The sequence below is a fragment of the Topomyia yanbarensis genome, chromosome 3 (genome assembly GCF_030247195.1).
Source record: "Topomyia yanbarensis strain Yona2022 chromosome 3, ASM3024719v1, whole genome shotgun sequence".
Taxonomy (NCBI): domain Eukaryota; kingdom Metazoa; phylum Arthropoda; class Insecta; order Diptera; family Culicidae; genus Topomyia; species Topomyia yanbarensis.
The window spans coordinates 180,304,840-180,327,774 of NC_080672.1; the positions used below are offsets into that span (position 1 = coordinate 180,304,840).

Consider the following 22,935-nt stretch of genomic DNA (forward strand, 5'->3'; position numbering starts at 1 on the left):
TACTTCACCTTCCAGTCCCTTGCTAATTAAATGCCGAAAAAACTGTTGACAAATTAACTCAATAGGTCGTTAACAAAAATGGTTAACAAAAAAATGGTAAAAATAGAACTTACCGTGATGGGGATTCATCGTTGCAGCGTTGGGTGAAAGCTGCCGACACCGTGCAAATCAGCAACACATGTGACCATATTGTCACACACGCTGAGACAGTCACAATAGTCGATAAAATAAAATCACTCAGGCAGGCAATTGGTGAGGGAACAAACAAAACTGACTCATTGAATGAGTTTCAACGTCGCAAATGCTTAGTGTGGAAGTTTACCGTGACTTAACTTTTTGTCGGTTCCGACAGCATGAAGTAACAAGTTACTTTACGCTAGTTCGGACATGCCGTAGACTCAGGTGATTCGCATTTCTAATGCCAAAAGACCTTGACCACTACGGTAGCAGACAAAGGGTTAAGTCGCCGGTGAGCTCTAAGCTTGCATATATGATCCTTCCACGCTTTTCTAAACTCTCTCCTTTCAACACCTTGCTCTCCCTTGAGTACTATGGCTCTAAATATTGAAAAATATACTTCACCTTCCAGTCCCTTGCTAATTAAATGCCGAAAAAACTGTTGACAAATTAACTCAATAGGTCGTTAACAAAAATGGTTAACAAAAAAATGGTAAAAATAGAACTTACCGCGATGGGGATTCATCGTTGCAGCGTTGGGTGAAAGCTGCCGACACCGTGCAAATCAGCAACACATGTGACCATATTGTCACACACGCTGAGACAGTCACAATAGTCGATAAAATAAAATCACTCAGGCAGGCAATTGGTGAGGGAACAAACAAAACTGGCTCATTCAATGAGTTTCAACGTCGCAAATGCTTAGTGTGGAAGTTTACCGTGACTTAACTTTTTGTCGGTTCCGACAGCATGAAGTAACAAGTTACTTTACGCTTGTTCGGACATGCCGTAGACTCAGGTGATTCGCATTTCTAATGCCAAAAGACCTTGACCACTACGGTAGCAGACAAAGGGTTAAGTCGCCGGTGAGCTCTAAGCTTGCATATATGATCCTTCCACGCTTTTCTAAACTTTCTCCTTTCAACACCTTGCTCTCCCTTGAGTACTATGGCTCTAAATATTGAAAAATATACTTCACCTTCCAGTCCCTTGCTAATTAAATGCCGAAAAAACTGTTGACAAATTAACTCAATAGGTCGTTAACAAAAATGGTTAACAAAAAAATGGTAAAAAAAAAAAAAAAAAAAAAAACTACCAAACAACGATATTATCAGTGTTGGAGTACGGATGTTTCTGCTTTCGCTCCGCTGCGAACATACATTTCATCAAACTGGAGCGAATCCAGTATCGTTGCTTGCGTATTGCCTTGGGTTGCATGCACTCGACCCATACGATGAGTCTCGAAGTGCTGGCGGGCGTTCTTCCTATGAAAAATCGATTTTGGGACCTCTCATATCGATTACTCATTCGATGCGATATTCTGAACCCATTGGTGATTGCAAATTGCGAAAGGCTTGTCGAGCTTAATTCTCAGACCCGATTCATGTCCTTGTACTTCGATTACATGGCACAGAACATCAATTCATCTACGTATAACGTCAACCGTGCTCATCTCTTAGATACTTCTGATCACACTGTATTTTTCGATACATCCATGAAGGAAGAGATTTGTGGAATTCCGGATCATATTCGCCCACAAGTGGTCCCAAATATTTTCTATAACAAATACCATCAAGTCGACTGCGCCAAAATGTTCTACACTGACGGATCAATTCTCGACGGGTCCACAGGCTTCGGTATCTTCAACGAAAATCTTGCTGCCTCATTCAAACTCAATGATCCTGCTTCAATTTACGTCGCAGAATTAGCTGCCATTCAGTATACTCTCGGGATCATTGACACCCTGCCCTCAGACCATTACTTCATCGTTTCGGATAGTCTCAGCTCCATTGAGGCCATCCGTGCGGCGAAGCCTGGAAAGCACTCACCGTATTTCCTGGGGAAAATACGGGAATATCTGAGTGCTTTATCTGAAAAATCTTACCAGATTACCTTGGTTTGGGTCCCGTCACATTGTTCTATTGCGGGCAATGAGAAGGCGGACTCTTTAGCCAAGGTGGGCGCATTAGAAGGCGACACTTACGAAAGACCAATTTGCTTCAACGAATTTTTCAGTATCTCTCGTCAGAGGACGCTCGATAGTTGGCAAACCTCATGGAGCAATGGGCATCTGGGACGGTGGCTACATTCCATTATCCCGAAGGTATCAACGAATGCTTGGTTTAAGGGGTTGGATGTGAACCGGGACTTTATTCGTACGATGTCAAGGATCATGTCCAACCATTACTCGTTTGACGCGCATCTCCGTCGTATAGGGCTTGCTGAAAGTAATCATTGTGTTTGTGAGAACGGCTATCACGACATCGAGCATGTTGTTTGGCTGTGCGCAGAGTACTGTGTTGCCAGGTCCCAACTAATAGATTCCCTTCGGGCCCGAGGTAGATCACCCTATGTGCCAGTCCGGGACGTCCTGGCAAGCCGTGACCACCCCTATATTTTTCTTATCTATATCTTTTTGAAAACCATTGATGTCCAACTTTAATACATTTTCCCCTCTCTCATTCACAGTAGAATCTCACCAACCTATCCCTGTATCTACAATATGGCATTGCTTCACGAGTCTTCGGTGCATACCCTTCTTGATAACCGTCTACCCAGAACATCATGACATACCTCACATGCAGATGATATAGAGAACATCATGACAGTATCAGAGTGCCAATAATTATCCGAAATATCGACCCTCCCCTCGCCCCTGCGATTACAGGCTGGAAACTACAACACTACAACAAAGTGTGCATATCCGCCACAATGATCAATCAGCAAACGACGATGTCAATTACACAATATGTATCCCACTTCCTACCTTTTTCCTTTACTTACATAAGAGGGGAGCAAGCCGCCCCTAAATACGGCTTTCCTTTCCCCCACTAACATGTGACATGTAATTAAAAAAATGAATTATCGGCCTCGTTAAGCTAAAGCATTTGGGCCTAAATAAACGTATTTAAGATAAAGTATTTATCTATCTGAATTATTGGTGAATATAAATTCCGTAAGTCACTATTAGGGGGATTAATCATTAATCTAATAAGACAGAAAGAAGGGGAGTTCTACTCCAAGAAACTTTCTTAAAGACACCAACCGTTTTGACGCAATCTAAAAAACCCCCTTTTTTGATCTTTGGGACCACTGTGCGATGGTCGGGCCGACTAAGCCCGATGACGGGCCGATCAGAGCAGGATATCGAGTTTATATCGTGCAATTTTGCACCATTTGCATAAACCGCGTCAACCTTCGAATATGTCAAACGCGTCTTCATAAGGGACCATTCATAAATTACGTAACGCAAAAATTGCCCAAAATTGACCCCCCCCTCCCCCTATGTAACAAATTGTCACAAATTTTTCCATCCCCCCCCCTCCCCTGTTACGTAACAAATTCCAAGAAAAATTTTTTTTTTCTTCGATGAAAACATGTTACGTAACGATCTAGTTAACACCCCCTCCCCCCTATGTCACTACTTGTCACAACTTGTCGTACCCCCTCCCCCCCCCCTAAAAGCGTTACGTAATTTATGAATGGTCCCTAATCGGACCGACGTGAGCCCGATGTCAAACTATAGAAAATCGGCCGATCGTCGTGCTCCTTTTTTATGCTCTTCTTCTTTTTTTATTTGGTTTTCTTTTTTATAAAACAAACCAAACTAAAATTAATATTTTTATTCAGCGATAAATGAACTAAACAGTTAACAGATGGATATACATGGGCAGACTAGAACCTGACGTACATGGTTTCTTGGCGGGTAAATATACTAACACAAACTACTTCTGGGAACGGTTGCACAAATCTTCAAACTTCATGAATCGCTCTCTCAGGTGCAAGTTCCAGGGATTGCATAATGCACGGTGAACAATTCATTCCCGTTAATATCACAGAAAACAGATGTCCATCTTCAGCATTCAACTTGTGTAAATCTCTAACGTTTTCGAAAGTAGTTGGGATATCCAAACCAGGTGCGCTACTGTCATCATGTTTTTTGTGGCTGAGTTTGACAGAATTGACAGCCGTTATTTCTCTACCCACCCACTGAGAGGTCCAAAAAATTGTTTCAAAATCGTTCAACACGGTGTCGTAATCTGACATCATTGTCCGCCGGTAGTTCAGTGATTGTGTTGGGCCGATGGTTGCTCGGCTGAAGAGTGCTGTCGCTCCGCTGCTGCTATTTGCAGTGCCGCCCGGCTGATAATAGCGCGGGTGAAAGCTGCTCGCTGTTGGTTGCTGTGTCCGAAACGTGAATGAGCTGGTTTGGATTGCGCTGCTCAATATATGAGAGGGATCTCCGTACCAGTCAATCGCTTTCGCTCGGTTGCTGATTGGCTGGTGGTAGCGCGGATGAAAGCTGCTAGCTTTTGGTTGCTGTCCGTCCTTCGCTGCGCCCGAAACGTGAATGAGCTGGTTTGGATTGCGCTGCTCAATATATGAGAGGGCTCTCCGTACCAGTCAATCGCTTTCGCTCGGTTGCTGATTGGCTGGTGGTAGCGCGGATGAAAGCTGCTCGCTTTTGGTTGCTGTCCGTCCTTCGCTGCGCCCGAAACGTGAATGAGCTGGTTTGGATTGCGCTGCTCAATATATGAGAGGGCTCTCCGTACCAGTCAATCGCTTTCGCTCGGTTGCTGATTGGCTGGTGGTAGCGCGGATGAAAGCTGCTCGCTTTTGGTTGCTGTCCGTCCTTCGCTGCGTCCGAAACGTGAATGAGCTGGTTTGGATTGCGCTGCTCAATATATGAGAGGGCTCTCCGTATCAGTCAATCGCTTTCGCTCGGTTGCTGATTGGCTGGTGGTAGCGCGGATGAAAGCTGCTCGCTTTTGGTTGCTGTCCGTTCTTCGCTGCGTCCGAAACGTGAATGAGCTGCTTTGGATTGCGCTGCTCAATATATGAGAGGGCTCTCCGTACCAGTCAATCGCTTTCGCTCGGTTGCTGATTGGCTGGTGGTAGCGCGGATGAAAGCTGCTCGCTTTTGGTTGCTGTCCGTCCTTCGCTGCGTCCGAAACGTGAATGAGCTGGTTTGGATTGCGCTGCTCAATATATGAGAGGGCTCTCCGTACCAGTCAATCGCTTTCGCTCGGTTGCTGATTGGCTGGTGGTAGCGCGGATGAAAGCTGCTCGCTTTTGGTTGCTGTCCGTCCTTCGCTGCGTCCGAAACGTGAATGAGCTGGTTTGGATTGCGCTGCTCAATATATGAGAGGGCTCTCCGTACCAGTCAATCGCTTTCGCTCGGTTGCTGATTGGCTGGTGGTAGCGCGGATGAAAGCTGCTCGCTTTTGGTTGCTGTCCGTTCTTCGCTGCGTCCGAAACGTGTATGAGCTAGTGCGCGTTAATACTTTCGCTTATATAGAGAGGACCTTTCTCTTTCCACCAATGAGCGACATGCAAAGGAATACCTTCCGCTAATGAATAATGAATATAATTCGGAATATTGATTTCTTTACGATTCCCATATCAAAGACACCATATATTTTTCAAACTTTATTTGGTATCACATCTCTATCCTACACACGGGTCCAACGATCAACGTTCGTTGAACGGTAATTTGGACGTTGTCCAAATTGGTCCAACGAACGTCCTTCATTCGACGATTTTGAAACCAACCGTTCTTAGAGGGCAGTCAAACTAGTCCGGAATCGGTTCGGACTTCCAGCATGAATTCTAGCTCAAATGCATCAACCGATAGTCGGAATCGGTTGTTTTCTTTGAGCAAGATTCCATACTGATTCCATTCAGGATTTCGAACCGGTTCCGGAATGGATTTGACGGATAGTTGGGATAGGTTGGTGTGGTGGCGCTAGTGTTTATCGAATATTAATTCAAATGTTTACACACGTTTTTTAAATATTTTGTTCGATCATGGATGTCTCACAGAGAACAGACGTCCATGATCGAACAAAAATATTCAAAAAAAACGTGTGTAAACATTTGAATTAATATACGATAAGCACTAGCGCCGCCACACCAATCTATCCCAACTATTCATCAAATCCATTCCGGAACCGGTTCGAAATCCTGAATGGATTCAGTATGGAATCTTGCTCAAAGGAAACAACCGATTCCAACTCTATCGGTTGATGCATTTGAGCTGGCATTCATGCTGGAAGTCTGAACCGGTTCCGGACTAGTTTGTCTGGGTAGAGGAATAACCGTTGTCAATTCTGTCGAACTCAGCACAAAAAAACATGACAACAGTAGCGCACCTGGTTTGGATATCCCAACTACCTCCGAAACCGTTAGAGATTTTACACAAGTTGAATGCTGAAGATGGACGTCTGTTCTCTGTGCTGTTAGTTACTTCTTTCAGCTGTTCGTCAACCCATCGTGAAGCAGAAATTAATGTCGTCGCATACGCTATTCACTAACATGATGTACGTGCAATCGGTATCAACATCTGGTTCGCAATGGATGTTTTGTTGATCAACATTCGTTCATATTATCCGGATATCTTTGACCTGAATATACTTTTGTTGCATTACTTCGAGTAGCAGAATTACCACTCATCCATAGTTTGTGTGGATTCGGATTTCGCTACGTCGAAATGGTGAAGTATGGAGGAAACCTTGTACTGCAACGGGTTTGAAAGTATAGTTCTTGCCATGAAATCAAAGTACAGAAAGCAAAACCGACAAAGAAGCCTGCGATGCAGCTAATCGGTAAGACCCGAAACTTGCTTCGTATATTATTTATTTGAAGTAGTTTAAAGAGAAAATAGATAATGTGGCCAAAATCCAGTTCCCGCATGGGACCAACTATGTACCTACCCTATTGATTTTATACGAAGCGGAGGAATTAATTTGTGGGTATAATATGCTTGTATGAAGAATGAATTTAAACTAATTTTATTGCTACTTGCAGACGTATAGCAGTTCGGCCAGACACATGCACAATGGTTACTTTGTCGTCAAATATTGAACCTAGTACCAAATACAAATATGTTAATACGGCATGCTCTGACGATTTTTCGAGGACACGCTTTACGCTACCCTGTACCGCGAAAAGGTACAGCGTCAAAGTGACAGTGTACTTTGATACAATATTGCTAGATCTGGCATCCTTGAAGCCGAAGAGTTAAAATATTGAACGTTACCATAGTCACTGTTTATTTTTCTGATACTTGAAAAAATATAAGTTAAATTGTTATGAAGTACCTATATCGCAAATTAAATTTATATATCTTCGGCAATGGTATCATTCTTTTTTATTTTAATTTCAGTTACCAAAAGTGTGGATATGTGGAAATGTCTTCCAAATTCTAATGCGAATTCTTTTGCTATCAGAATATTTCACACTCAATCATCGGCAACGACGACAAGAATATGTGCCAGTGTGAAGTGGTACACGGCAGAACCGTTCTTTTTAATCGTCTCACAAACTGGACACTTCGGTATTGTATCTATCAAGTACCGAATGGATGGATCTGTTTCGCAAGATAGTCGATGTTTAATTCCAGCTATTATCAGATACGAACGCGAAAACAGAATTTTTCGTAAAGTTATCCAATTCAATGTTACTTTGCGTCGTCTTGGACCGATCCGAGGCATAATTACAATTTTAGAAGTTCCGTAGGTTTGGTGACTGGCGGTGACGGACTTCAAGGCTCTGAATTTTCTTGGCAAAAGTTTGCATTTTTTCAAGATCACCTGAATACATGTCGCTCGGTACTATGCATCGTGCCTTTCTGTTCTGCGCGCTTTGGTAACGTTTATTAAAAAAAGAACTCTTCTAAATAGTTGTCATGCTTTGGCTACCCTAACAAGTACCTATGCATGTCTCTTTCAATTCAAAGCATTGGAAACTACATCACCGAGTTTCGGTAGATTGATGAGAATCTTACACAGTTTGGCCACTTACTAGCTAACGTTTGTAGATTCACGCTTTTTTATTCGATGAATACATGGAAGGCTACTCAACCACACCGTTGCCTGTTTTGAACATTTATGGAAGAGGATACAAGACGAACTTCATGCGTTTCCAATTTATCTACGATGGTGAAATTGTCGATCGAATATTGTCCATGCATCATAACGTGCACGGTCGTAAGGTCCCAAAGAAGAAATGTTATGAGATCCCGGACATTTAGACCGCACATCTTTCGTACGTTGTGAAACAGGAATGTGAAATCATTCCTGTTTTACAACGTACGAAAGATGTGCGGCCAAAATGATCTTTTTACCCGTTATTGTTCTCCCTTGTGCGTTGTAATGTCCCAGACGTTGTGACGCGCCACCCTTCGGACATTACGAAATGGAGCCACCTACACAGTTATTAATAACGCAAGAGAACAATGGTTGAATTAAAATAACCATTGGAGCACATTTTATGGTTTTCGTCATTAACCTAGCGCTTATCAAAATAGTCAGTGGGATCTACACTAGTTTTAATATATTATTCGGGTGTTTGGTAGCATTTAAAACTGTTGAACAGTGTCCTCATCAAAGACTTGCGAAAACTGCTTAATCGGAGGCATTTTTAGGAGATTCTGGAGGACTGTCTTATGGCAATGAATACGAGTTTATATGTAGCTTACGAAACGGGTCAGATCGCACTTTGGTTGCACATTCTGACCCATACCGATGTTTTTGACGCATTTCTCCTATAATAAATTTAACAATTATCATCGTGCTTTTTGAATTTGCGTTGACATTAGCGGAATCTCTTCGTCTACATCGGACATCCTTTATTGAAGTGTTCTGCATTTCATGTTGATGGGCCTTTCTCTGGCATGTGCGATCAAATTTGAATCAGGTTAATTGCTCGATTTGTTAATTGTTGTATACCTACAATAACTTAATTTTAAATTGTCATTTGGCGTGTTCGTAGATTAGACTATACTGCCCACGATCATATATTTGTAACGTTTTATATGAAATTTTGCAGACTTTATATTTCCTCGCTTTTCGCGCGAGATGCTAGTTCCCGACGCTCACATTCTCTCCTAGAGTTTGGAATATTCTACGCATTCCCCAATCTTTTTTCTTCAGCAGCACGACTTACGAGTAGAAACAGAACTAGATATAAAGCAAACAAACCGTTCATTTCCCCGGTTTAGATGATTCCGATCTTATTGGCGATATCCAGCGCATCGTAGTCACGAGCCAGCCGCACGTAGGCTTTCTTCTTACCGTCCGGTCGCACCAGCGTGTTGATCTTGGACACCTTGATGTCGTACAACTTCTTAACCGCGGCCTTGACGTGGTTCTTGTTAGCCCGCAGATGGATCAGGAACACCAGCGTGTTGTTGTCCTCGATCTTCTTCATGGCTGCTTCCGTCGTCAGTGGGTACTTGATGATGTTGTAGGCATCCATGCGGCTGCGAGTTGGCACCGATTTCCTAGGGAATTTCGGGTTACATGGCATGCGCAGGGTGCGGGGCCGGCGGAATTTCACAGTAGTACCAACGACACGACCTGAAACTTCATGGAAAATTCCGAAAAAAAAGTGTCCAAGAAATATCCCGCCAGTTACCAGTACATTGAGCGACCCCTCAGTAATGATGAAATATATATTTCTCACGCAACACTGCCTAGTTTTTTCTCAATGTTTATTTGAATACCCTAGCAACCAAAGTCCGTAACAGCTAGGAAAGGAAACACACTGTTTCGTTTGCTGCAAGAGTCGAAAGCAAACTTGTTTTTTTTTGGATTTCGGCAAAATGGCAAAATTTGCTTCTTTCGAAGCCTTTTGGCCCGAAAAGTGTCTAAAACGTGAAGTGATAACTCCATTAATCAATCAAGAAAAATGTTTCACATCCTCATAACACTTTGTTTATGTTTGGGTTGGAGAGCTAGGCAAGAACGCTAGCAAGCAGAAGATTGAGATCCGCTAAGAAACGTGTGGGTTGCTCGCAATCCATCCGGGTTTGCATTCGTAGAATTTGAAGATGCCTGGGATGCAGAGGATTCGGTGCGTGGTCTTGATGGAAAAACAGTCTGCGGCCGTTGTGCTCGTGTCGAACTATCTACCGGCAAGGGCGGTCGTTGTTTTCACTGTGGTGGCTGTCGTGACGCTTCCTTTACTGGCAATCAACACAATTTCTATCGCGTGCGATCGTTCTAACATTTGCCAACAGAATAACGCCCTAGTTCAGTTTTCACAGCTGCGATTGCAATCCTTTCAAGCTTCTCCACTCTCGCATACGTTCGCTCCGCTTTCGGCTATTAGGGTCTTCCATCTCCACGAGAGCAATCAGACGAATATTGACCTCTCACTTCTCCCGCTTTGATTCGGCATTTGTCCGAAGCAACCCGAATGCCTTTCGCCCATCAATCGGATCTATTTCCGTTAACCTAAACCAGACTCTTGGACATAAACGCGGCTTCTCCCGCTCTCTCCTGTTCTTTAGCATAAATACGCTACCGACAAAGTAACCATTTTCTTATATTGTCATCACACTGGTAAATGTGTTAACTTATTTTTGTATATTAGGTACCCTAAACAGTTTATCTACTACAGTGGCGAACCACCGCATGGCAAACGAGGTCGTGGCAACTTCCATCCGGACGACAGACGCTACGAGTGTGGAGGGCGAGGTCATTTTATCCGAGATTATACTAAAGGAAGCAAGAGATCGCGGAGCCGCAGTTCACGTTCGCGCTCTCATAAGCTCCGAATTCGTTCCAAGAGTTACAATCGAAGCCGTGAACATGACCGCGACCGCCGTACCCAATCCAACACACTAAGGAAGACAACTCGCGAAAGTTCGATTACTCGTGATTATATTAAATCGCCACGACGTTCCAAGACCCACTCCTGGAGCCACCCCGTTCGACAACCAGATCAAGCTTCAGATCGCATCGCCGTTGACCGGTTGCATCGTTATGTGCCTTGCAACACAACCTTCAGTTCATACGAGCAAATCACGGATCACAAATTAAAATTACATCATTGCAAAGCGGTTTAATCTAAATAACCGTGTACGCAAATTGCTGCCCATATAACAGATATATTTCTCAAGATGTATGCAATTTTGAGAAAAAAAATAGCTTTCTGCTCATTCAGAAACTGCACGGGGATGTCGGATCCGAGCATTTCTAGTGTTCACTGCTTTTAACGATGGATTGGAATAATGCTACAAAAACTGTACGTCATCTAGAGAATGTTTTTTTGGAACAGAAATATAGATTGTTACATTCAATAATGCAATATACAGCTACTAAAAATCCATGGTCTTTTGTGCTCCAAGGACAGGCTATGCGCGTTAAAATCGGTGTTAGAAACCGTGGTGTCAATTTCCTTGGTCAATGTCCAGTCCGCTGAATGCTTGCTGCAGGGCGGCAACTTCTTTAGAATGCTTTTCTATAGATTTGCTACTTTTTGAAAGCTTCCGATGGAATCGCTCTTTGCTGAATCTGTCCGACCGCCCGTTATAGCTTTTAAACTTCCTTCCGCTTACTGATGGTTGCCTTTGAATTAGCAATATGGCCACAACACTGCAAAACAACTCTTGCTGAATAGAAAAGAACGTGTTCAAACTATTTTTTCTTGTTTCTTAATATTGAGAGAACCAATCACAAATACGTTAGTTGCATCACGCTTCAAACCTAATTTCTTTAGGAGTTAAGAAAATAGCCTGATTTAAAAAACTAAAAAGCTCCCAACTGTCATTCGAAGGATAACTTCGTATCTAAAAGATGAGATAGTACAGTTAATCAAAACATCTGTATTAGATCTCCCCTAGTTCTATAATTTTATTAAAGCAAACCAAATGCGACATAGCTTATCTTTCCCTGTTAGAAAAAAAAATCCCAACCCCTGACTGTTAGTTCCGGCAGCCAGGGGTTGGGTTCCACCCTTTGAATATCGCTCTAAGAACCATTTGACATCGTTGTGGCCGTTCTTGGTAACGACCATGGTGCGGGTGCGTTCGTTCTGCCGGATCATCACCCCAATCGACACCCAGTTAAGCTCAGCCGGAAATGAACTGGAATTCCGGCTGGTTCCAGTTCGCATTCCGGCTCCAGTGACACAACCGATTCTAGTTAGAATCGGTTGTGTCACTGGAGCCGGAATACAAACTGGAACCAGCCAGAATTCCAGTTCAGTTCCGGCTGAACTTTACTGGGCAATCGCGCAGTGTCTTGAAATCGCCCGGCGAAAGAAACTGAGTGTACACCACTCCCTCGCTGTAGGTGAATCGATTGCGTTCGTTTTCCCATAATTCGATCTGATCGACATCCGTCGGTGGTAGGGCTGACTTGGTTTTGGCGGTATGTTTCGTGTTCAGCATCTTTAATGTTAACAAGAGGTCATAACAAATTTAAATTGCACGAAACTTTTCACTTACCGTGAGATGCGCGTGCTGTTCCAGATAGCTGATTATCTGTTCAGTTGTTATACCATCCCGGAAGGACTGCCTCACGGGTTAACACGCCAACCACGAGATTTGGGAAACGATGTAGTAGCACTGTGACCCAGTAAAGCCCCTGCAGATTAGAATCCGTATACGCAAAAGCTCTGTAGTTTGTTTCAACCCCAATCTATCCTTTGTCTTGAGTCGAAACATCATCTTCCGGGTGGTCGGAATGGCGTTCTTCGAAGTAATGTTATTTTCCAATCGAGTAGTATAAAACCGCCGCTCCTTCTGCTTCTGCGGATAGACTAAACCAAAGTCTCGCAGATGCTGCAAGCATATAAGCAACCCTTGGCTCAATCCTTCGGAACTGTAATCTCGGCCAAGAGTTGAAAAGCTCAGTTAAAACAACATCGACAGCTATTCGGCAAGGTCTAATCCACTAGCTTCGCACGTATCCAAATATTGTACCATAAAATGCCAAACCTGTGCCTGAGTATCCAGCAATTAGAATTGGAAGCCCAATCAAATTATTAATAATTACTTACTATAATTATTACCCTCTACACTACACAAAATATTTATCCGTAATTTTTTTTTAACTGATTACGATTTTTCAAATAAATAACAGCGTAACCAACGGTTGCAACGGAAGGTTATTTGGAAAAAATAACAACAGATTCTTCAGTGTTGCAGGTTTCATATATTTTTCATCCAAATATCATATTTGACAGTACCAGTTACCTGAGTTACTGAGGGGTAGTCAGATTTGTGATACAGTTTCGGAATGCAAGTGTCTAGTCGTGTCGTTGGTAGTACGGATCCTACGTAGTGCCGTTCCCAACGGTCCTTTGACGACCTTGGTCTTGGTACGCTTGGCTCTCAACAGAGCGGCAGCGCGAGCCTTAGCGGCTCCCTTCTGTACCTTAGCCTCGACGGCTTTCAATCTGTATGGGACTGATTTGCAATCATAGGCACTATATACTGATGAACTAAACATTACTTGCCTTATCTACTAAATCCCATCTTCATGTTGAGTGTTGATTTCGTCGAATTGGGCATTACTGCTAAGCCAGATTCAACCACATCCTTTTGTCGAAGTACGAGTACAACTCCTCTAACATCCTGATGTTCTGACACTGTGTTCTTTTCTTTGGAGAACTATTTCCATCTAGTCCCCAACCGAAATATTTCCCTGCTTGTTAGTGGGGATAGAATATTCTTGATATATTTATCCGAGATCCATATTTGTTTCGTTTCTTTATTCCGTTAAATGATTTTTAATTATTTTGGTAGAATTTCGATTCAAATAATGTTACTAGTTTCATTCCAATTCTTTGACAAACACATAAACAAACTGAAAAAATAATTAAGGCAAGGCACGCTTTGATTAGGTAGCGATGCCAGTTTCGTTTTTTCTGACGAGTTTTAGTTGTCAAGACGAATTGGGTTGTTTAATTCGCCTCCTTGGTGAGCCAAGAAACGATAACCCATTTATATGGGACCTTGGCGTATTTAATTTGTATTTGTTAGTACATTCGGTCATTCAGACGGTGTGCAGCATACGTTTTGATTGCTTACCAGCGGTTGCTATCAGCAAAATAGGCTGTTTTTGTGCTGAGTGTCTGTTTCTCAATCAGTGCCTTAAGTCCTTGACAGTATTGCGAAGAAAATCTATTCACAAATGCGAGCTTCGTGTGTAAGTACAGGTTTGCCCGCTACTCGGGTTCTTATTTGCCCGGCGTTTCAGGGCGGCCTAGGTGCTTCTACAGAATTAGGCTATTAGCTGGGAAGGAGAGCAAAACTCGTTCGGCTTATCCTTCCCAGCGAGGGCGGATTGGTGCGTCTGGATCCTTTGCGGTTAGCCGGGGAAGCGAAAATTCCTTGATGATTAGCTTCCCCCGACGGCGATCCAGCACCACAAAATAAACAAGCGCACAAACCACGGGCCGGCACTTTACGACGGATAACTTTCCGTCACACACGCGCACTTCACACTACGGCTATTGTGGCTGGAAACAGTCCCGAACTGGTGTAACGGGGACGTCTGAATTTCACCGTGGTCTGTCACTATCTGCCTCTTCACGATGGCCGCCTTTTTCACTCGACTATCACAAACCGCCAACCGCCTTGTCGCACAGCTGTCAACGATGAGCAGCATAACCAGTACACACGAATTTTTGCAAGAGGAGAGCGGTAGCCTACCTAAGCCGTATGTTACTAATTCACAAACATAAAACAAAAATTATCTAACCTATCTGTACGAATAAAACAGTTCACAAACGCGAAAATGAACAAAAATTTACAACTAAATTTGAACGGTATCGAACAGCGGTGAGCATAATTTTACGTAAACAATACACTCTACGGAGTGTATACGCAAAAAAGGGTATATTTCCACCCAGTGCAAAATTGTTACCCTGACGGGTTACAATCTCGCCCACACCGGGTGGAAAAAAATTGGTAACAATTTTTTTTTCTAAACTGACACCTAACACCGATACAATAATAATAAACGAAATGAATAAATAAACAAAGAAAAACTAACTACACCTAATTATTTCTTCTCCAATTTATCAAAATTCATCAAAAAAATTAATCGACCGAGTGTCCTCATCGGTGAAATGTTTGCTCAAGTTTGGTCTGATAATACTGACAGCATACGCGAAGCGAGAGGCTATCAGCCATCGTCATTACTCGGTTATGGGTTGAACCCTAAATCCAATCCGAATACAAGATCGGTAACAACTCGAAAATCCCAAAATTCTGCAAGTGGCATTGACAATTTTCAATGTTTCAACTTGCAGGGGAACGGTTGTCGGCATTACATTGTTCGGTTTTTTCATCGACTGTCCAAAAATGTCTTTCGTGTCCTAACGGTACCAGTACTACAAGCCTGTGCTGGGGTTTCAATCCAAATACATTCATACAATTATCCCATTCATTCATCCTCAATCACTGGCCTACTCGATCATTCACATTCCGATAAGCGCTTCGAATTTACGAATTTACCTTCAATACGATTCTGCACTCATACATTCACACATACCATACCGCTTAACACGTCATCGTTTCTCCCACTCGCAGACATTCCGGACAAAATGTTTGTATATTCGTCCCTTTTCGTCTCAAAACGCTTCGTACATTGGAAAAGAAACGTTTGAGAGGGACCAACGAATGTCTTTCGCATAATTTAAAAGTATCAAAATGATTCCCGCTGGAATCAAACGAACCATCCCAGGTTTAACCACAAACCTAAAATTATGCGAAATAAAATTTTATTATTCGATTCGAAATCGAAGACGCGCGGCGCTTTTTAACCCACATCTCCCCCTAACACCCATACTATCCTGATCCGAATCAGACCACACCTGCATGATGCAGAGCCTTGGTGCCAGGGTGGCCAGACCTACCGATTTATCGGTAGTCCTACCGATTTTGGTCTTCCTTACCGATTCACAGACGACCAAGGCAAAACTACCGATATTTTGTTATCCCTACCGAAAACTACCGATTTTTATTGATTTTGGACACATCCTACTCAACATTCATTTTTTGGGTTGGATTTGGTCTGAGATCTGTGTTTTCAGTATTTTACAATTCTATGTCAACACTGCGTTTTTGGGACAACAACCCGGCCTACCGATAACTACCGATAAACTTTAAGTGACCCTACCGATATTAAGGAATTCTATCTGGCCACCCTGCTTGGTGCGAACATCAGGGAATATGTCACAATCGATGATCCATTCGATATGATGAATGAATCATCAAAATTGTAAATAAACAAAACAGTTCGCGAAACTGGCGTTCGCAAATTGTTTATATTCGCGGTTTTTATTTCGTTTACGGTCGGTTTCGGAGTAGTGGGACCACTCACGCGATCGAGGTGTCCCCGGCGAAGAGGGGAAAGGTGTTTTTTTATATAGTGACCCAAACAAGGAGAAATTTTATATAATTTTGTGCACCCGTAGGTGCGAGTGTTCCCCATGAAGAGGGGTTTTTGAATAATTTGGTTTGCCGAACACGGCGGAAAGTGATGTATTCGATGCGGCCGGGGCCTTTAAGAACTGCACAGTGTAGAATTTATGTTTTAAAGTCGGTGAATTTCACCCCGCCGTTGCAGTGGCAGGCCCCGGGGCATACATTTTGTGTGAATATTTGGTTACCTCACTGCGCGAGTGGGGCGCAAAAGAATGTTATAATTTTGTTTGTCGAACACTGCAGATAGTGTTTGATTAATGCAACCGTTGACCGAATGACGGTACGATGTAGTGCACTTGTTTTTGTTTTAAGTGGAGAAGTGCACCCCACCGTCACCGGCGCTAGAGCATATATGTTGTGCGGATGTTTGTTTACCACACTACGCGAGTGTGGCTCTGAAAAATGCATGAAGCTAATGAAGAAGCTTCCCGCGGCAGAGTTGGTCTTCCCAATAAAAATAGAGAAGACGGAGAAATGTTTATTGTTTTTTTTTTATTCGGACCAAAGTCCGTGTTGTTGCCGTCGGGAACTGTCGGCTGCTTTTGGAAAACTCCCAAGTGAGTAATCCATATAAAAGCATACCGTCAGTCCACATACGGCACAAAAAAGTTTTTTTTATGTTGGTTTAAGGAGATTTGCTGGCCAAACTCCAAGGTTTTTACCTGTTAAATCCTCCAGCTCGTAGGAGGATACACCCCTTTTGGTGATAATTTTTGCTGGTAAGTATTGTGGTCCAAGTTTAGCATTGTAAGACTCGAGTGCATTCGACAACTTCATGTTTTGACGGTACACCATTTGTCCCGTTTCAAAAAGTTTGGAGAACTTTCGATGACGCAAGTTGTACTGATGTCGAATGCCCTCGCTAGCCTTTGCCAAATTCTTGACCACAATCTCCCGGATTTTGTCTAACTGTTGGTGTCTTGTTTTTAGGTCACCCTCACCGAAAATCCTGCTGAAGTCATCGGCAGATGCCATTTCACACCCGTGCATAATGAAATGAGGACTAAATCCAGTGGAAGAATGAACGGTAGTATTTAGGATGCGCTCCACATCACTGATGTGGACATCCCAGTTGCGCTGCTCGGTTCGAGCATATGCCCGGATTGCGGTGTTTATCGAGCGATTTGTTCGCTCCACTGGGTTAGCCTGCGAATGATAGCGGGAGTTCAGCCAATGTTTGACGTTGGTTTCTTTTATGAATTGACTGAACTCCTTCGAGGTGAAAGTGGAGGCATTGTCGCTTAGCAGGATTTCCGGGCTACCATGGCGATTGAACCACTGTTCGCGCAGTATCGTACAGAGTGACGTACTAGCGATTTTGCGAACGGGGGTTAACATGACGTACTTGCTGAAGACGTCGAGGACGACAAGCAAGTGTTGATTGCCACGTTTGCTTTTTGGAAGAGGAGCAATATAGTCCACAGAAACCATTCGCCATGGTGCATTAGTCGCACGCGACTGGGACGAAAGGAGCTTTGATTTCCTTGCACGTCCCGCATTCTCGAATAAACTTTCGTACTTCCGATCCCATACGAGGCCAGTAATATTGCAACTGCACTTCGTGGATCGTTTTATCGTATCCCACGTGAAGCAAATTTTCGTGGGTACGTTGGATCAAATCTTGACGGAACTCGGGTGCTGGGACGAGTTTCCAACTGAACCGCGAGTCGCACGGAACAACTTTCGAGTTTACATACTTGAAAAGTTGATCATTTTCTACTTTGAAGCCGGCATAGTCGTCAGGATTTTGGATAACTTTGGACTTCATGGAACAGTACTAGTCTGAGGTGGACAAAGCTGAAACGGCTGCTACGGCCCGGGATAACGCATCTGGAACGACATTGTCCTTGCCTTTCCGGTGCTCAATAGACATGTCGTAGAGTTGCAATTCTAAACTCCAACGACTCAATCGTGAACTGGTTTTCCATTTAGTCTTCAGTATCCATGTAATCGCTGACGAATCAGTGACCAGTCGAAAATGATAACCTTCCAAGTAACCTCGGAAGTGTTCAACCGCCATTATCACCGCCAGACCTTCCTTCTCAGTTGCATGATAGTTCCTTTGGGGAGTGGTCAGTTTGTGCGAAAAGTAAGCAACTACTTTCTCACCCTCGGGATACTCCTGCACCAGAACAGCAGCGATTGCTACGTCACTAGCGTCTGTCTGAAGGATAAACTCTTTGGAGAAGTCTGGTGGGACTAAAACTGGAGGAGTGACTAGAAGTTCCTTAATTTTAAGGAACGCGAGTTCTGCCTCGGAGTTCCAAACTAAGCTCTTGGTTTTTGTTTTGAGCAGATCGGTCAAGGGAGCTGTTACCTCACTGAACCGATCAATGAAGCGGCGGTAATAACCGCACATACCGAGGAAACGACGTAGTTTCGTCACGGTAACCGGTCTCTCGTAGTCGAGAATCGGTTGAATTTTGTCAGGGTTGACCTTGAGTTCGTCCTGATTCAACAAATAACCAAGAAACTTTAGCTCGGGGACTCCAAAACGGGATTTTTCCAAATTGATGGTTAGATGGGCTCTTGCTAGACAATCGGCCACTGCTTTAAGCAACTGTATGTGATGCTCGAACGTTTCGCCACAGATAACAGACGTTTAGGCTCGATTTGAATCGTGTGTAAATACCCGCTAATGAAATTCCGAATAAATCAGACGCCTGAAAAACGTTTGGCAAACGTTTGTAGATAGCGCAGTGATCAATACAATGCAGTTAGAGTGCAGCTGTCAAACACATGTAGCAAACAGTTGCGCAGATGGCAATAGTGGAACACGGATTTTCAACGTTTATCAATTTGAAAGATTACACAGGTTTTTGAAGACATTTTGTTCTAGCCTAAACGTCTGTTATCTGTGGTTTCGCTTACCACGATGATGTCATCTAGGTAGACGAAAACGTAAGGTTCCCATTTACCTCGTCCTAGAACCTGGTCCATCAGTCGCGCCAGAGTAGCGGGGCTGTTGACGAGACCAAATGGTAGACGGGTAAATTGGAACATACCCCTGCCGGGAACACTGAAAGCGGTATATTTGCGACTATCCTTAGCCTGGGGTACCTGGAGAAAGGCCTCCTTCAAGTCTATGGTAGACAGGTACTTCGCCTTAAGTAAGCCGCCCAATATTCGCCCAGGGTGGGGCAGAGGGTATGCATCTCGTACAGTACGCTCATTGAGAGGCCTAGCGTCTAGACAAAGGCGAATTGAGTCGTCTGGTTTCGTGACCGCCACAATATTAAGCGACCAATCCGAATCAGATTCCTCGATAATTCCCATAGACCGCCATCGGTCAACTTCTTCCCAGACCTTTGACAGTTTCTTTGGGCTCATGTGATAAGGATATCGGCAAACGGATGCCGCACCTTGGAATTCATCTTTGATGACAATCCTGTGCTCTGTGAATGAGGTTGGGCTTAGCTTTCCGGGCTCTACTGCCTGGAAACACTTCTTTACTTCTTCTACGCGCGCTAACTGTTCCGAAGTGAGTATCGACTCACGCGGTACTTCATCTTCTTCATCGTCTTCTGATTCCTGACCTGAGTTCGACAGAGCACAGTTTTGTATCTCAGGAGAAATCCCAAAGGCGCGCCAAAAGTCCATACCTAGAATGGAATTGACGGTCAGATGCTCTACTACAAGAGTGCATAGGACCTTTGTCAAATTTTGAAAAGTATACGGGAGATACGCTTGTCCAATGATTGGTAAGGATTGACCGTTCGCAGAACGTAGTTCGAATGGTCGTTCCAAACTTTTCAAGGGACTTTTCGAAAACTTTCGGTATAGCTTTTTAGTTATAATCGTGGCGTTACTACCACTGTCGAGCAAAGCTTTGAAGGATTTGCCGTACACTGCGACAATTGCAAATGGACGGTTATCGAACGGGTCGTCAAGGACGATGGTTTCGACAGACAACGAATTATCATAGTCCTCATCACGAGCCGGTCGAAAACTGTCATAAATCTGAGGATTAATAATGAGTTGTTCTTTGGAGCGCTGCTTTACTGCCAACTGCGACTTCAGTTGGTTCTGATCCCGTTTTTTAGGCAGTAAGGGCAACGAGAAACATCAAAACCTTTAAACGCACACACGATGCAGAAGACCCGCTTTGGTTTCCGACATTCCTCATGTTCGTGTCCTTTGTCTCCACAATTGTAGCAGACGCCGAGCACCGGAGGACGATGCTTTTTCACCAAATACTCCAGACACATTATAGGTTTCTGCGGTGGTTCTATGGGTTTTTGATTGTTTCCCTCGAGATTCTTTCCATCCTGATTCCCTTGCTGTTTCTTTTTCTTGTTGTCAGGAGGCTTGCTTGAATCAAGACCTGCCGGTTTGGCATTCTTGCTCCAAAACGTTTTGGATTTTGCGTTGCCGTTATTCTGTCGACTTCCTTTTTGGTTTTGATTATTTTGTTTTTGTTTGTTTTGTGGTGGATTATCAGAATAAGCAGCAACTTCCCGAGAAGAACCGAAAACTTTCTGATAAATCGGCGTCTTGGAGGCGTCGATCGATTTACCAAGACTCATCAATTCTGAAAGCGTGTTCACTGGCCTGAGAATCAGTTTTTCGCTCGGTGCCATTGGAACCGTCATAGCACGAAATATTTTTTCCATTTCCAGGAAATATTCCTGGAAAGATTCGTTACGCATCTGCCGGCGCTGGAGAGCCTTCATCTTGAGCGTAGCATCAAGTTCAGGATGTACAAAATTTACCTTGAGCTCGCATACAAGATGGTTCCAGTTAAACAACCGGTTTTGCGCACGCATAGCCTGATACCAGGTCAAAGCATTGCCAGTGAACAAATGCATCGCAGAATTGAAAAGTTCGTCTTCGCACATTTGTTCACACGCAGCGTAACTCGCTACGGTGTCCAAGAATTCATTTAGTCCAGTTCCTTCATCAGTTCCAGCATACTTCCGAATTTTCCAATCAGCGACGCGTTGCGGGTTTCGCGAGTAATTCCTTGAAGCTGCCATCGATCCGTTTCCCGCGTTGGTAGATATTGAAAAGTTCGGATAGGATGGTCCCGTCCGCTGTTCGGTCCCTTCAGGAACGTGAGGCTGGTTCTGAGTTTGGTACGGGGCTGTGAATCCGGTATTCTGTTTCGGTTTCTCGATTGGAAGTGATGGACATATATTTTGTTGACCCGAGAATCCTCGCTTCAACACAAATTGATCGGGACTGGGCGCCAGTGTTGGGCGAGGAATCTCTGGTTCATCAAATGAATCGGGTACGTCCATCAAACGCAAATCTTCCAGATCGGTCTGCAGATCCGTCTCGGGAGCACTTTCCTTCTGATGTACTAGTGCCCGAAGTTCACTGACGGATTCACGAAGTGAGACAACTTCTCGAACCGTCTTTCTTAAAACTAACGAAATGGTTGTCAGTGAAGCAATCCCACCCATTAGCGTTTCAGTAGCTTTTGAAAAAGCATCAGACCCCTGAGACGCTAGGGCTCTATTATCGTCGGATTGCTGTCGCAATTATCGAATCTCGTCCCTCACCTCGCACAAGACACGCAACAGGTCGTCCCCTACGAGCTGTTTAGAAAGAGATCCTTGGTTATCGGAAGGATTGGATCCCTGTGGAATTGCAGGTACGTCTGTACTCAGCAAATCTCCCAAAATTTCTCCATCCTCCCCTTCTTGGTTGTCGGGAGGAAGTGCTGCCTGTTCGTCATTAAAATGACTGGTATAAACTGCTAGAACTTCATCCAGCAACCCTGAAATTTCCTGGTTGACCTCCCCTGCCGCATAATTTCGGATAACCTGGAGCCTAGACCCCAAATGAAGCAACCGTGTTCGGTAAATCTCCTTGTTTGGGCACCGGTACTGGAGATCCTCCTTGATTGTTAGTAGTTTACCAAGGCAGATCTCCTTTTCTTCACCCACGTCACCCCGAAAATTACGGACTAATTCCCTCCGAGTCGACCTCTCATGCGACAAAATTCCCCGAAGACGCCGCTGCCGCTGGACACCCGAAAGATCCGAATCAGGAGAGATAAAAATGCTTCGAGATAGCAACTCAAAATCCAGCTCATCGAAATGCAAATGATCGACGCGCATGAACACACACGCTTGGTTGAATTTCTCCAACGCCATCATAACTCGCGCTATATTGGAAGAAATCACCAAGACACAAAGCATGTAAGTACTGACACAGTATTAATTTCAATTTTTCGCCCACTAACGATTCCCTTAAAATTTCAGGAAATCAAGCTGCTCCAAAAATGTCTCAAATCGGATTGAGAATTCAAGGCAATTGGCCACCGCAACCGAATAAATGACAACAACCTTCAAACTACTCATCCGGCAGACCAAACAACGCAATCCACAAATTCGGACAAAAAAAGGAAAATGCAAAAATAAAAAAATAATACCAAAAATGTAAATAAATAATAAATATACGACCGCGGAAAAATATTGCGGAAGAAACCTCACCACTGTTCTACGAAAATCCTTGATTTAGTACACTCAAAAAAAAGTAAACGTTATGCCTATTGATTTTACACATAGATTTTTGCAATTAGCGGA

At 43.7% G+C, this 22,935-nt stretch overlaps 2 protein-coding genes and 1 pseudogene across 2 annotated transcripts; 1 reads left to right on the forward strand and 2 right to left on the reverse strand.

Annotated features, from left to right (window-relative positions):
• Positions 1-9,001: 9,001 nt before the first annotated feature.
• Positions 9,002-9,982, reverse strand: LOC131687440 (large ribosomal subunit protein uL23-like). The gene is made up of 2 exons (XM_058971519.1): positions 9,976-9,982; positions 9,002-9,536 (listed from the first exon to the last, which is right to left on the reverse strand). The coding sequence occupies exons 1-2, from the start codon at positions 9,980-9,982 to the stop codon at positions 9,175-9,177; spliced, it is 369 nt and encodes a 122-aa protein (XP_058827502.1). The 3' UTR covers positions 9,002-9,174.
• LOC131692902 (serine/arginine-rich splicing factor 7-like) lies at positions 9,798-11,188 on the forward strand. The gene is made up of 2 exons (XM_058980276.1): positions 9,798-10,032; positions 10,555-11,188. The coding sequence occupies exons 1-2, from the start codon at positions 10,010-10,012 to the stop codon at positions 11,027-11,029; spliced, it is 498 nt and encodes a 165-aa protein (XP_058836259.1). The 5' UTR covers positions 9,798-10,009; the 3' UTR covers positions 11,030-11,188.
• Positions 11,189-12,166: 978 nt separating this feature from the next.
• LOC131687441 (general transcription factor IIH subunit 4-like) lies at positions 12,167-13,418 on the reverse strand (annotated as a pseudogene).
• Between the last annotated feature and the right edge of the window lie 9,517 nt (positions 13,419-22,935).

Coding starts and splice junctions, on each gene's coding strand:
- LOC131692902 (XM_058980276.1), top strand. CDS start 10,010: ATGCCTGGGATGCAGAGGATTCG. Junction 10,033..10,554: donor CCTGGGATGCAGAGGATTCG/GTGCGTGGTCTT, acceptor TTTGTATATTAG/GTACCCTAAACAGTTTATCT.